Source organism: Budorcas taxicolor, chromosome 1, assembly GCF_023091745.1.
Source record: "Budorcas taxicolor isolate Tak-1 chromosome 1, Takin1.1, whole genome shotgun sequence".
Classification (NCBI taxonomy): domain Eukaryota; kingdom Metazoa; phylum Chordata; class Mammalia; order Artiodactyla; family Bovidae; genus Budorcas; species Budorcas taxicolor.
In genome coordinates, this window is record NC_068910.1 from 131,343,281 (window position 1) to 131,355,884 (window position 12,604).

Below are 12,604 nucleotides of genomic sequence, written 5' to 3' on the forward strand. Positions count from 1 at the left end.
TTCTTTAAGAATTTGATTCCAGCAAGAAATGTCAAGAAAAGACACTTCCGGCAGTATTGGGTAAGAGGTGATTAAGATGTTTAGGTGTAGAAATAGTAAAATGTTGTTTTATAAAAATAGGCAAATAGAAAACAAAACAGGAAACATGTATGTGAAGAAGAAAATGGAGAAGGAAATGGCAACCCACTCCAGTACTCTTGCCTGGAGAATTCCAAGGACAGAGGAGCCTGTCGGGCTACAGTGCATGGGATCACAGAGTCGGACACGATTGCGCAACTTTCGCTTTCATGTGAATTTCTCAGGTGGCCTGATACTCCCAAAGCCAACAAGAGACCAAGGCCACTGGTCACTAAGAACCCAATTATGTAGTTTTGAGAAAGGCATGTACATATTCACTGAAAACCCTGCAAAAACTGTTCTGAAATACTGGTTTATCTAGGCAGTGTGACTTCGGGTCTACAGTTCACGAAAGTCCTCCAATAAGCATTTACTTTTTTTTTCTATTTTAAACGGGTACTTTCCTAGGTGTAGAGAATGCTTTGCAATGGCACTGGAAACCAAGACTCTAAAAGAGCATTCTTAGCCCCTCTGCCAAAACGCTGGACCGTGCGGGGCGGGGCGAGGCGAGGCCGCTACCCGCACTGTCTGAGCGCTACGCACGACCCGCACGTTCCGCGCATCGCTCGGGCCCCGCCCACAGGGGCCCGCAATCACTCTCTCGTCATGCACGCCCCGCCCACCACGCTGCCACGCTCCTCCCTCCGGCTCTGCCCTCACCTTCCACAAGCCCCGCCCACCACTGGTGCTCTCGTCCTCACTTTCTCGGCGCTCGGTGGTGACATTGAGCTCGCCCGCGCCACCGCCGGCCTTGGGGCACTGTGCTGGTCGGCGGAGTAGGGGGCCATGGGGAGCCTCCGCGGCCTGCGCCTGGTGGCTGGTGAGATGCGGGCGGCGCTGAGGGTGGGCGGGAAGCCAACGTGGCCGCTTCAGGTGAAGGAAGCCTGCAGCCCCGTTAGGCCTGGTAGTTGCTTTGTTCTGTTACGCATTCCCCTCAGGTAGGTCGGGATCCTGCTTACAGGGTAGTAATAGTGGGAGAGCGCAGAGGCTGAGCGCGCAGTTGGTAACCAGACATGCGGACTCGACAGGAGTGACCCTCGCATCAGGCTCTGCATCCACCCAGCTGCCTCCAATTTAATGAGCCCTTGTTACGATCAGTTTCGCGACCCCCCAGGCCCTATGAGTCAGTTCTTAATGCACCTGCCGTTCCTAGAACTGGTGCTTCAGCTTTCCATGAGTCTTAGTGTCCTCCTCACTCCCACCCCCAACCATCTCTAGAGTTTATCCCTCAGAGAAAATTTCTAGTCTGGGTTTTCCTACCCATTTGGTATCTGATTTGGCAAGAGATTTAAGGTCTCCCAGAATAGTAGTATTTGGTTTCCTAAAGTGGGGGGAGGATACATTTCTTTTAAATAATTCTACAATAAAGTGCTTTGAATTTCTTAGAGGAAAGTGTTACCTAAACGCAGGACATGCGTTTTGTTTTCCTTGTAGACATTAGTATAATGACTTTTTGGGAGTCAGAACTTAATTAGCCTTCTTGGAAACCAACAGAGCCTTTGCTTACTAGGGGCTTAGAAGTCAAGAGTATTTGCCTTTTGTCTGTTTTCTAACACCAGGGCAAATCACTCTTTTGGTCTTGTTCATGAACTTTGATAATGTGTAATGATTGATTCCTTAGTACCAAAAAGTTGTTTAATTCACATTTTGAAGAGAGAATCGCCTTAAACTTAGTGATTGAGATAATGTAAATGAACATTGTAAATGTAGATGAAATAACGTAGAAAAAGTTATCCTTTGCATGGCTTATATTGCATTTCAGTGGCAAATAGGCAGGAAACCTTGTTTCAGACTGAATATTATTTATTTCCTTTAAGACAAATACCGTTTCCACTAGAGAAGATTGATTTCATTGACTTGTTTAGTTTTGATGAACTAATTTGCTTAAAGTCTTTTGTATACATCCAGTTAACCTTTTTAGTAAGGTAAGCAAAAGAATCTCTGCTCTCTAAAAAATGTCTTGTAAAAGGGACTTTGACTATGAAACCAAGACTGAATGTTTTTAATTAGTTCATGTTCTTGCCTTGAGAATATTAATACATTTATGCACTATAAGGATTCCAAAACCTCTTGCAAACTTTTAAGAACTTTACTATTGGGCACTCAGTCAAAACAAAATTCCTTGAGCAATTTAAGGACGATTTGTTTTACTCCAGATAGATCCTCTAAGGATGTTATATGAGCAACTCTTTCCAAAGGATCTCTGAATGTCTGATATTTTGTGAGCAACTCCAAGCAATCTGCTCTTTCACTCACTTTTGCCCATTTTATATCTAAATACTTTCACCTACATTGTTTTATGTGATTGATTATTCATAGTAGCCCTCTTAGGTAACTCTTATCATCCCCTCCCTATTTTACAAATGAATAAACAAAGGTCTGAGGGTTAGATGACTTGTCCCAGTTCACTTCACCATAAAATGTTAGAGTCAGGAGATGAGTCAGTGCCCTCAAATTTGCTTTGTTCGAGCTGCCTGTTCAGATACGTATGTACATGTATTTCTCATGGCTGGCAGCGTCTATTTCGTGTGAAATGGAAGAGTCATGAAATGCAGGTTTACTTGTGAAACTGAAGCAGTCATTCATAGGCAGATAGTTTTCAAGTAAGAAGAGTGATTTAACTGGCAGCCTTACTAAAGGAAAGGTAGATCAGATAGAAACATAATCTAGGCATACCTCACTTACCCAGAATATTGTTTGGAAGGAGATACTTTAGGTGAATGAAATTTCAAAAAGCCAGAGCTTAATCCTTTAAATGAGGGACCCTTATTTTTAATCATTTCTGTTGTAAATCTATATATACTTCCTTAACAAACAAAAAGAATATAGTCTTTTATGATCTTGGTTTTGTTTATTGTTTTGTCGATGTAGCTGTAGAAATAGGTCAGTGTTGTTAACTTTTGGTTCTTGGACCTCTTACAGGTAAGAGGGCCTATGAACCTCGGAAATTATATTCGAATTTTTATGGTTGTTTGCCTGTCTGGGGAAGAGAGGATCCATAGCTGGCATCCATTTGTTGTTGTTCAGTCACTCAGTTGTATCCGACTCTTTGGGACCCCATTGACTGCAGTACACCAAGCTTCCTGTCTTTCACTATCTCCTGGAGTTTGCCCAGACTCATGTCCATTGAGTTGATAATGCCATCCAACCAGCTCTTCACGTCTCCCCCTTCTGCTCTCAATCTTTCCCTGTAGCAAGGTTGGCTCCAACGAGTTGGCTCCAACGAGTTGGCTCTTGGCATCAGGCGGCCAAAGTATTGGAGCTTCAGCTTCAGCATCAGTGCTTTCAGTGAATATTGAGGGTTGATTTCTTTTAGGATTGACTGGTTTGATCCCCTTGCAGTCCAAGGGACTCTCAAGAGTCTCTCTAGCACCATAGTTCGAAAGCATTGGTTCTTTGGCACTCAGCCTTCTTCACGGTCCAGTGCTCACATCTATATATGACTACTGGAAAAACCATAGCTTTGACTATAGGGACCTTTGTTGGCAAAGTGATGTCTCTGCTTTTTAATATGCTGTCTAGCTTCTCTTCCAGGGAGCGAGCATCTTTTAATTTCATGGCTGCTGTCATGTCCCCAGTGATTTTGGAGCCCAAGAAAATTAAGTCTGTCACTGTTTCCATTTCTTACCTATTTGCCATAAAGTGATGGGACTGGATACCATGAAATTACTTAGTTTTTTGAATGTTGAGTTTTAAGCCACCTTTTTCACACTCTTCTTTCACCCACCCTCAAGAAACTCTTGAGGTCCTCTTCACTTTCTGCCATTAGGGTGGTGTCATCTGCATATCTGAGGCTATTGATATTTCTCCCAGCAGTCTTGACTCCAGCTTGAGCTTCATCCAGTCTGGGATTTAACATGATGTTCCCTGCATATAAATTAAATAAGCAGGGTGACCGTATCAGCCTTGAGGTACTCCTTTCCCAATTTGGAACCAGTCCATTGTTACATGTCCAGTTCTAACTGTTGCTTCTTGACCTGCATACAGATTTCTCCAGAGGCAGGTCAGGTGGTGTGGTATTCCCATCTTTTTAAGAATTTTCCATGGTTTGTTGTGATCCACACAGTCAAAGGCTTTAGTGTAGTCAGTGAAGCAGAAGTAGATATTTTCTGGAATTCCCTTCCTTTTTCTATGATTCAGTGGATGTTGGTAATTTGATCTCTGGTTCCTCTGCCTTTTCTAAATCCCTCTTTGCATATGGAAGTTCTTGGCTCACATACTGTTGGAGTCTAGCTTGAAGGATTTTGAGCATGACCTTGCTAGCATGTGATATGAGTGCAGTTGTGCTGTAGTTTGAGCATTCTTTGGCATTGCCCTTCTTTGGGACTGGAAAGAAAACCGACCTTTTCCAGTCCTGTGGCCACTGCTGGGTTTTCCAAATTTCCTGGCATATTGAGTGCAGCACTTTCACAGAATCATCTTTTAGGATTTGAAATATCCTGAAATGAAAAACCTAAAAGCTGGAATTCCATCACCTCCACTGGATTTGTTCATAGTGATGCTGCCTAAGGTCCACTTGACTTCACACTCCAGGATGTCTGGATCTAGGTGAGTGATCACACCATCGTGATTATCCAGGTCATTAAGACCTTTCTTGTACAATTCTTCTGTGTATTCTTGCCACCTGTTTTTAGTATCATCTGCTGCTGTTAGGTCCATGACTTCCCTGGTGGCTCAGACGGTAAAGCGTCTGTCTACAATGTGGGAGACCTGGGTTCCATCCCTGGGTCGGAAAGTTCCCTGGAGAAGGAAATGGGAACCCACTCCAGTACTCTTGCCTAGAATATCACATGGACGGAGGAGCCTGGTGTCCATGGGATCACAAAGAGTCAGACATGACTGAGTGACTTCACTTTCTGTTAGGTCCATACTGTTTCTGTCCTTTATTGAGTCCATCGTTGCATGAAATGTTCCCTTAGTATCTCTGATTTTCTTAAAGAAATCATTAGTCTTTTCCATTCTATTGTTTTCCTCTATTTCTTTGTATTGTTCCCTAAGGCTCTCATATCTCTCCTTGCTATTCTTCGGAACTCTGCGTTCAGATAGGTGTATCTTTAGTTTTCTCCTTTGCCTTTTGCTTCTCTTTTCTCAGCTATTTGTAAGGCCTCAGACAACCATTTTGCCTTGTTGTATTTTTTTTTCTTGGGGGTGATTTCGGTCACTGCCTCCTGCACAATGTTACGAACTTCATCCATAGTTCTTCAGGCACTGTGTCTTGTCACAGCTAATCCCTTGAATCTGTCACTTTCACTGTCTAATCACTGGCATCCATTACTTAGAGCAATCTGTGCTAAGGTAAACAGCACTTTTATGAAGATTAGTAAATAGGTGGCTAGTGACCCATGCTACTGTGGGTACCATGAGGGTAAAGTGGGTCTGTTTTTACTCTGTCTTCACCACTTACCAGTGTCCAGCTCATAGTAGATAGGCAATAGATATTTTTTGGAATAATTTTTTAATATTGTATTATTTTTTAAAGATAATTGTTTTGACTTTCTATATAATAATTATTAGCCCAAAGGAATACAGTGGTCTTATAAGAATGTTTATTCACACCTTCAAAAAGTATTTGCTGCCCTAAACTCGTTTGACTTAATAGGAGATTTTAAAATGAATTTATTATTTTTATTATGCCAGTGAAGTGGGCCATGGACAGCCTCCTTGTTGGTTTAACTCATGCCAAAGCATAAGAAATAACTTAGAAGTCATGTACCCTAATTTTACCGATGAGGCCAAAGAAGGAAATTGACTTGGTAAGGGTCACACAAGTACAAAGCTGGGAATATGTCCCAGCTCCTATTCTGATTTTATTTCTGCTGCAGTAAGTCCCCTGCATATCAATGAGATCCGTCCCAAGTCCAGTTTACCTGTAAGCCCAACAAAGCTAGCCTAGGTACCCATCTAACACAATTGGCTATATAATACTGTTGCAGTAGGTTTATAATAGTTTCACAAAATATATATAAAAAATAAACACAAAAACACATTTTTACTACTGCAGTACAGCACCTTGGAAAGTACAGTGGTACAGTACCACAGCTGGCATATAGGGCCACGCTCGCATCTTTGAAAGTTCACAACTTGAAGACTCTTACGCTGGAGACTTACTGTGCATTCTGCTCCTTCATTGTACTTTTCGTTTGTTCTTGCTAATGAGCCCTAAATGAGTACATGCCCATTTTTACCATTTTATGCCTCTAGTCTTTGGCTTTGCTTATCACTCCCTCCAGGTCTTGCCAACAGGTTTTTATCAAGCAAACACTATGTGCCCTATTCCCTGTGAAAGCTCTAGAATGAGTGGACTGCCATTCTTCCTAGGGCTAGAGTTTATTGCAATAAACAGATGTATATAATATATCTGGAGAGCTTATACAAGATAGTAGATAGTAAATGCTAGATTGCAGAACAGATTTTAAATGCTGCTCTGGTGTCCTGATCGGGTTCCTCTTGGCTTTACACATATCTCTTTCTAGTTTCACAGTTAGCCTTGTTGCATTGGTACCTAGACATCTGCCATGGTGAGGGTTTTTGGCAAAAGCTACAAATCAGGGCTTTTCCCCACCAGCCCCCTCCCGAGCATTCAGAGAAAGGAAAAGTAGTGTAGGTTAGGGTTGTCTACTGAAGGCTCCATTGAAACAAAAGGGATGGAAGAGGGACATGAGCAAAGGTGGGCATAGTAAAGAGTATGGAAAGGGTGTTGGAGGAGAAACGGCGGTAGGGAGAAAGGGTTATCTTGGATTGCAGGAGGCAATAGGAGATAAACTATGGCCTTTGAGAATTTTAACCAGATGAATTTGGACAAAAGGGAAACCTTCAAGCAAAAGTCATTAAAAAACATTTTTGGAAAATTAACACGGTAGCTGCTACCTGTGAAGATATTACTGTAATCCATGGGTGAAGTAATGATGGAAATGATAAAAAAGGAATTTATCTAGAAAATGTTTTGAAGAAACTATTCATATGACTTTGAGACATAGAGTAATGTAAGGAAGGGCATAGAGACTAAAGTTTTTGAGTCTGGAGGACTGAGGGAGTATTGATTGCCCCATTGTCAGAAATAAGAGAGTTGGGAAGGAATTTGGCATTTGGGAAATTGGGAATTTGGCAGAGACGATGGTGCACTATTGAGTAGGAGATGGCACTGAGTTAGAGGTGAGGATGGAACCTCTCAATTAAAGACCTGAAGACAAAGGAAGAGTAGAGTTAGAGAAATATATGAGCGCCAACACTTTCGAGCTGATTATTAAAACAGAATGGAGGAGCCCTCCATAAGTAGTGTGAAAGAGAGGCAAAGACTGAACCTTGGAGGCCTGACATAGTGTAAACAATAGGAAGTGGCAGAGGATATTAAAGAAAATAGATCACAGAGATGAGAGATGAAGCGGGGAACATGGCAGTGTAATGCACAGGAGAACTGAGTCCTTGTAGAAGGATGAGATCAAAGCTGGGAAGAGGAGAGTCTAATAATAAGCTAGTGATAAGATTCGAAAAGACATATTCGTATGACTAGAAAGAGATCACTAATTTACAGCAACTTTAGTAAATGAGTGGGGGAAGGAACATTGTAGTTAATGTGTGTTGATGGGGTCAGGGTAGTAAATACATGCCACTTATTCAGTCACTTGAACTAGGAAGTGACTAGGAAAGGAAGGAAATGGTATTTTATTTATAGGAGCCGTTGAGAACAAGTGAAAGTTTTGTTCAAGACAGTGGACCCTCAGTGCCACTGTAGTATAATGTGTCAGGAATTCTCATCAACTACCAGCAGATGTGTAAATGGATTCAGCCTTTCTGGAAAGCACTTTGTTACATATATTAAGAATCTTAAGGGTGGGCCTAGAGATTATCATACTAGGTGAAGTAAGTCAGAGAAAGACAAATATGGTATCACTCATGTGGAATCTAATTTTTTAAAAAAGTACAAATGTTATTTCCAAAACAGAAGCAGGCTTATAGGTATCAACAACACACTTAGGGTTATGAAAAGGAAATGTTGGAGGGAGGGATAAATTAGGAGTTTTGGAATGAATACACACACCCTACTGTATTTAAGATAGGTAACCAACAAGGACCTACTATATAGTACAGGGAACTCTACTCAATATTCTGTGATAACCTATATGGGAAAAGGGTCTAAAAAAAAATACACACACACATGTATACGTAGAACTGAATCACTTTGCTGTACACCTGGAACTAATACAACATTGTAAATCAACTATACTCCAATAAAATTAAAATATTTTAAAAAAAATCTTAAAAGGGTTCATGTCCTTTAACCATTGTATCCTTTAGCCCTCTACTACCAGGATTCTATATAAGAAAATAACCAGAAATGCCATTAAAGGTTATGTAGAGAACTATTGATGCTTTTGAACTGTGGTGTTGGAAAAGACTTGTGAGAGTCCCTTGGACTTCAAGGAGATCCACCCAGTCCATCCTAAAGGAAATCAGTCGTGGGTGTTCATTGGAAGGACTGATGTTGAAGCTGAAACTCCAATATTTTGGCCACCTGATGCGAAGAGCTGACTCATTTGAAAAGACCCTGATGTTGGGAAAGATTGAAGGCAGGAGGAGAAGGGGACGACAGGGGACGACAGAGAATGAGATGGTTGGATGGCATCACCGACCCAATGGACATGAGTTTGGGTAAACTCCAGAAGTTAGTGATGGACAGGGAGGCCTGGTGTGCTGTGGTTCATGGGGTTGCAAAGAGTCGGACACGACTGAGTGTCTGAACTGAACTGAATTCATTGGAATATTATTTGTAATAGTGAAAAATGGGAAATAAATCCAGCTATAGAGAATGATTGAATTCAGTTTATATCCATTGGATGTTATGCAGTATCGGAAGTATTTTTTAATTAATGTCTTGGTAAAGTGTTTGTGGGAGAAGGCAATGGCACCCCACTCCAGTACTCTTGCCTGGAAAATCCCATGGACAGAGGAGCCTGGTGGGCTACAGTCCATGGGGTCACTAAGAGTCGGACACGACTGAGTGACTTCACTTTCACTTTTCACTTTCATGCATTGGAGAAGGAAATGGCGACCCGCTCCAGTGTTCTTGCCTGGAGAATCCCAGGGATGGGGGAGCCTGGTGGGCTGCCGTCTATGGGGTCGCACAGAGTCGGACACGACTGAAGTGACTTAGCAGCAGCAGCAGCAGCAAAGTGTTTGTGACATAAGCAAGATATGGAATTATCTGGTAATGGAAAATGTATATATTGTGTATAAGTATAGAAAGATGTCTGGGAAAAAATACACCAAATTGTTACCCCCAGATTGTGTGATTATGGATGCTTTTGTTTTTCTTCATGTGTATTTTCAGTTTCCCAAATTTTCTGTTATGAGCAAGCATTACTTTTATAATATAACGGATTATTTTGATTTAAGAGTGGGGAGACAGTATTTGGCAAGAAAAAGGCAATGGAAAAGAAAGATCTAGAGGTTATGAGAATTTTGGTACAGCATCTCTCAGCAAGAAGGATCACAGATGGAACCATTCAGAATGAAGGAAGAATTGTGTGGATGGATGAAACAGACACAGAGGTAGGGAATCTGTTCTGTCACAAAATCTATTTAGTTCTACAGCTGAGGTAGAGAGAATTTCAAATAACCACTGTTGGGAGTGGGCTGGGATGTTGATGGGAGGATAAATGATTACCAAGGAGTAGCCCCGTATCACCAATATTTGGCCACCCACCAGATACATGGATACTTTGCATAGAGTCCCCACCTACTCTCCCCTCCGACCCCCCCGCAACACCTCCCCCCACAACACCCCCCATCCCCCCACCCCTACCCCCTGCCGTCTCCTCAGCTTAAAAACTGGCCAGGTTCCAAAGGTTTATTTATAAATCTATTTTTTGAACTTTTAAGATTTTTTTCCACAGAAGTAACATTTCAAATGGTAATTACAGTTCTATCCAGCCCACAAAACTTATGATGTCATTGTGTCTTGCCCATTTTTTCCTTACTGGTATTTTTCACATCTGTTGGTTTCTTTCCATTGATACTTGTTAAGTATCCTCTTTCCTTTACACAACGCACTTGAACTTGTGACACCACTTAAGAGGAGGTTTCCACATTTATGTCTACCCACTTCTGCTCCCTTTTCCCGACTTCTCCGACACTCCTAGCCAGTCCTGCATTCTGCACTCAGATTTATCTGCCAGAGTCACCATGGTTAGTTTTAGTTTCCTACTCAAAACTGCTTTGCCTATTCCCCAAAATCTTTTTGGGGTTTGTCAGACAAAAGGACTGTCACTGTGGAGGAGCATGGACAAGCACAGAGTGCTGAACCAGAGTACATTAGGCCAGTATCATCACTTAAGTTCTCAGCACTAGAACATCAGCATGTCAGCAGCAAGGCTTGTGAGCATTGGGTGCCTGGCAGCCAGATCCAAAATTCTATGTCATATACAAGAATAGGGCAAATCAGTGTTTGAAGCCAGAAGAAATCCATCATTTGTCAGAATAGTTGCCGACATGAGATATCAAGCTGTTAAGGTCTGCTCACTGAAAAAGCTCAGAGCATGTTAATGTTTCAATCTTTTTCATTTGTTTTGTTGTGGTCAGCTTTTCCGGCAGCCCAGCTTTGCTTCCAATGTAGAAAGCTAATCAGTGGTTCTCTATTCTAAATGAGCTCTGGGTGGGAATAAGAGTTCCAGTTTCTCAGTGTGATAGAATTACAGTACCTTATTCTTCTTTATAGTAGGTCTACTGAGCAGCTACAAACATTTGACATATGACTTTATCATAATATAAAATGTAGTATTGACAAGATAGTTTACATGTAGGAACTTTGCCATGCACAGGATAAACGTACATTTAACTTTTTCCACTTGAGACTTAAAATTGACTCTGATTCACAAAACAAACTTTCAGAGTTCCTTCCTCAGACTTGCCATTTCCTATCACAGCAAACATTTCAGGACAAGCAGTATCCCATTTCAGTTCAAGAAGGATTAAACAGGCATTTGTGGGCTAGCCTGAGAACCGGATGAGTATTTAGATTAAAAAAATCTTTCCATGGGACATGAAAAAGGAACATTGTTTCCTCGTAAATAATTTGAGAATGAGAATGTTTTTGATTTCCACAATGAAATTTTAATAACATCCATTTTATGAGTCTTTATTTTTTCATTATTTTTTTGACATATGGTTGATTTACAATGCGTTAGTTTCAAACATACAGCAAAGTGATTCAGTTGTACATATATATATGTTATTTTTCAGATTCTTTTCTTTTATAGTTTATTACAAGATATCGAACATAGTTCCCTGTGCTATACAGAAGGTCCTTGCTTTTTATCTATTTTATTTATAATAATGTGTATCTGTTAATCCCCAAATCCTAATTTATCCCTCTTTCCCCTTTGGTAACCATAAGTTTGTTTTCTGTGTCTGTGAGTCTGTTTCTGTTTTATAAATATATTCATTTGTATTATTTTTAAGATTCCACATAGAAGTGATGTCATATGATTATTTGTCTTTGTCTGTCTTATTATTCACTTAGTATAATAATCTCTAGTTTGACCATGTTATTGAAAGTGGCTTTATATCCTTGAAAAGAGAGATTTTGAACACAGCTAGAGACATAAGTATTTAACTCTGCAGGTGTACTTTGGTCATTCTTTGTTCAGAAGGGACTCTAGCTAGTTGTGCTGAAGAGCAGCAATTCTCAAACATGGCAGTGCATTAGAATCACTTAGAAAATCTTTGTAACGATGCTAATACTGGAGTCCTGTTCACAGAAATTGGGATTTAATTGATCTGGGATGGCCCTGTTGGTTGGTTTTTGGTTTGTTTATTTTTCTGTGTTGATTCCAGTATACAGAGTTTGAAATCCATCTTTCTCAAATTTTAGTGTGCATAAACATCACTTGAAGGGCTTGTGAAAACATTTTTCTAGTCCTCACCCCAGGAGATTCTGATTTTGGGTTGGTGTCTGAGAAGTATTTCCAAGAAGCTCCCAGCTGAGGCTGAATAGCACTATTATAGACTTTAGAGTATGTGGTATTGGTTTCCATGTATCCAGCACAAAATATGTATGCATCAAAATATTGAATGAATGTGGCTATCTGCTTCTTGAAATAGAATGTTCATATGAATGACTTGGATATCTCATTAAAAATACAGATTCAAATTATGTAGGCCTGGGGTGGGAGCTGAAAGTCTGCACTTGTAACAAGCTCACAGGAGATGGCAACAACATTTGAAAATAGCAAAGTATGACAAGATGTATATCATCAAGTGTCGTTTTCTCATCTCAGTTCCACCAAGGTACACTAGGCAGATGACCTTCATCTGCACATCTTTAGTCTACCCTGAATTGGGCACATTTCCTATTATACCCCATTTCTTTCCTTTTCTCTCCTATTCCAAAAGCATACTGGAGTGCAAATGAGTGAGACTGACATTTTTATAGAGATTACATCAAATCTCTAATTTTTAAAATACTTAATATTTAGTAAATATACATTTT

At 40.7% G+C, this 12,604-nt stretch overlaps 1 protein-coding gene across 1 annotated transcript in view; it reads left to right on the forward strand.

Annotated features, from left to right (window-relative positions):
• Positions 1 to 800: 800 nt before the first annotated feature.
• FAM162A (family with sequence similarity 162 member A) overlaps positions 801 to 12,604 on the forward strand; it is a 40,155-nt gene continuing 28,351 nt past the window's right edge. Inside the window, exon 1 of the mRNA XM_052644310.1 lies at positions 801 to 937. Coding sequence (XP_052500270.1) covers positions 904 to 937 — 34 coding nt within the window. The 5' untranslated portion in view covers positions 801 to 903. The remainder of the gene's footprint in view (positions 938 to 12,604) is intronic.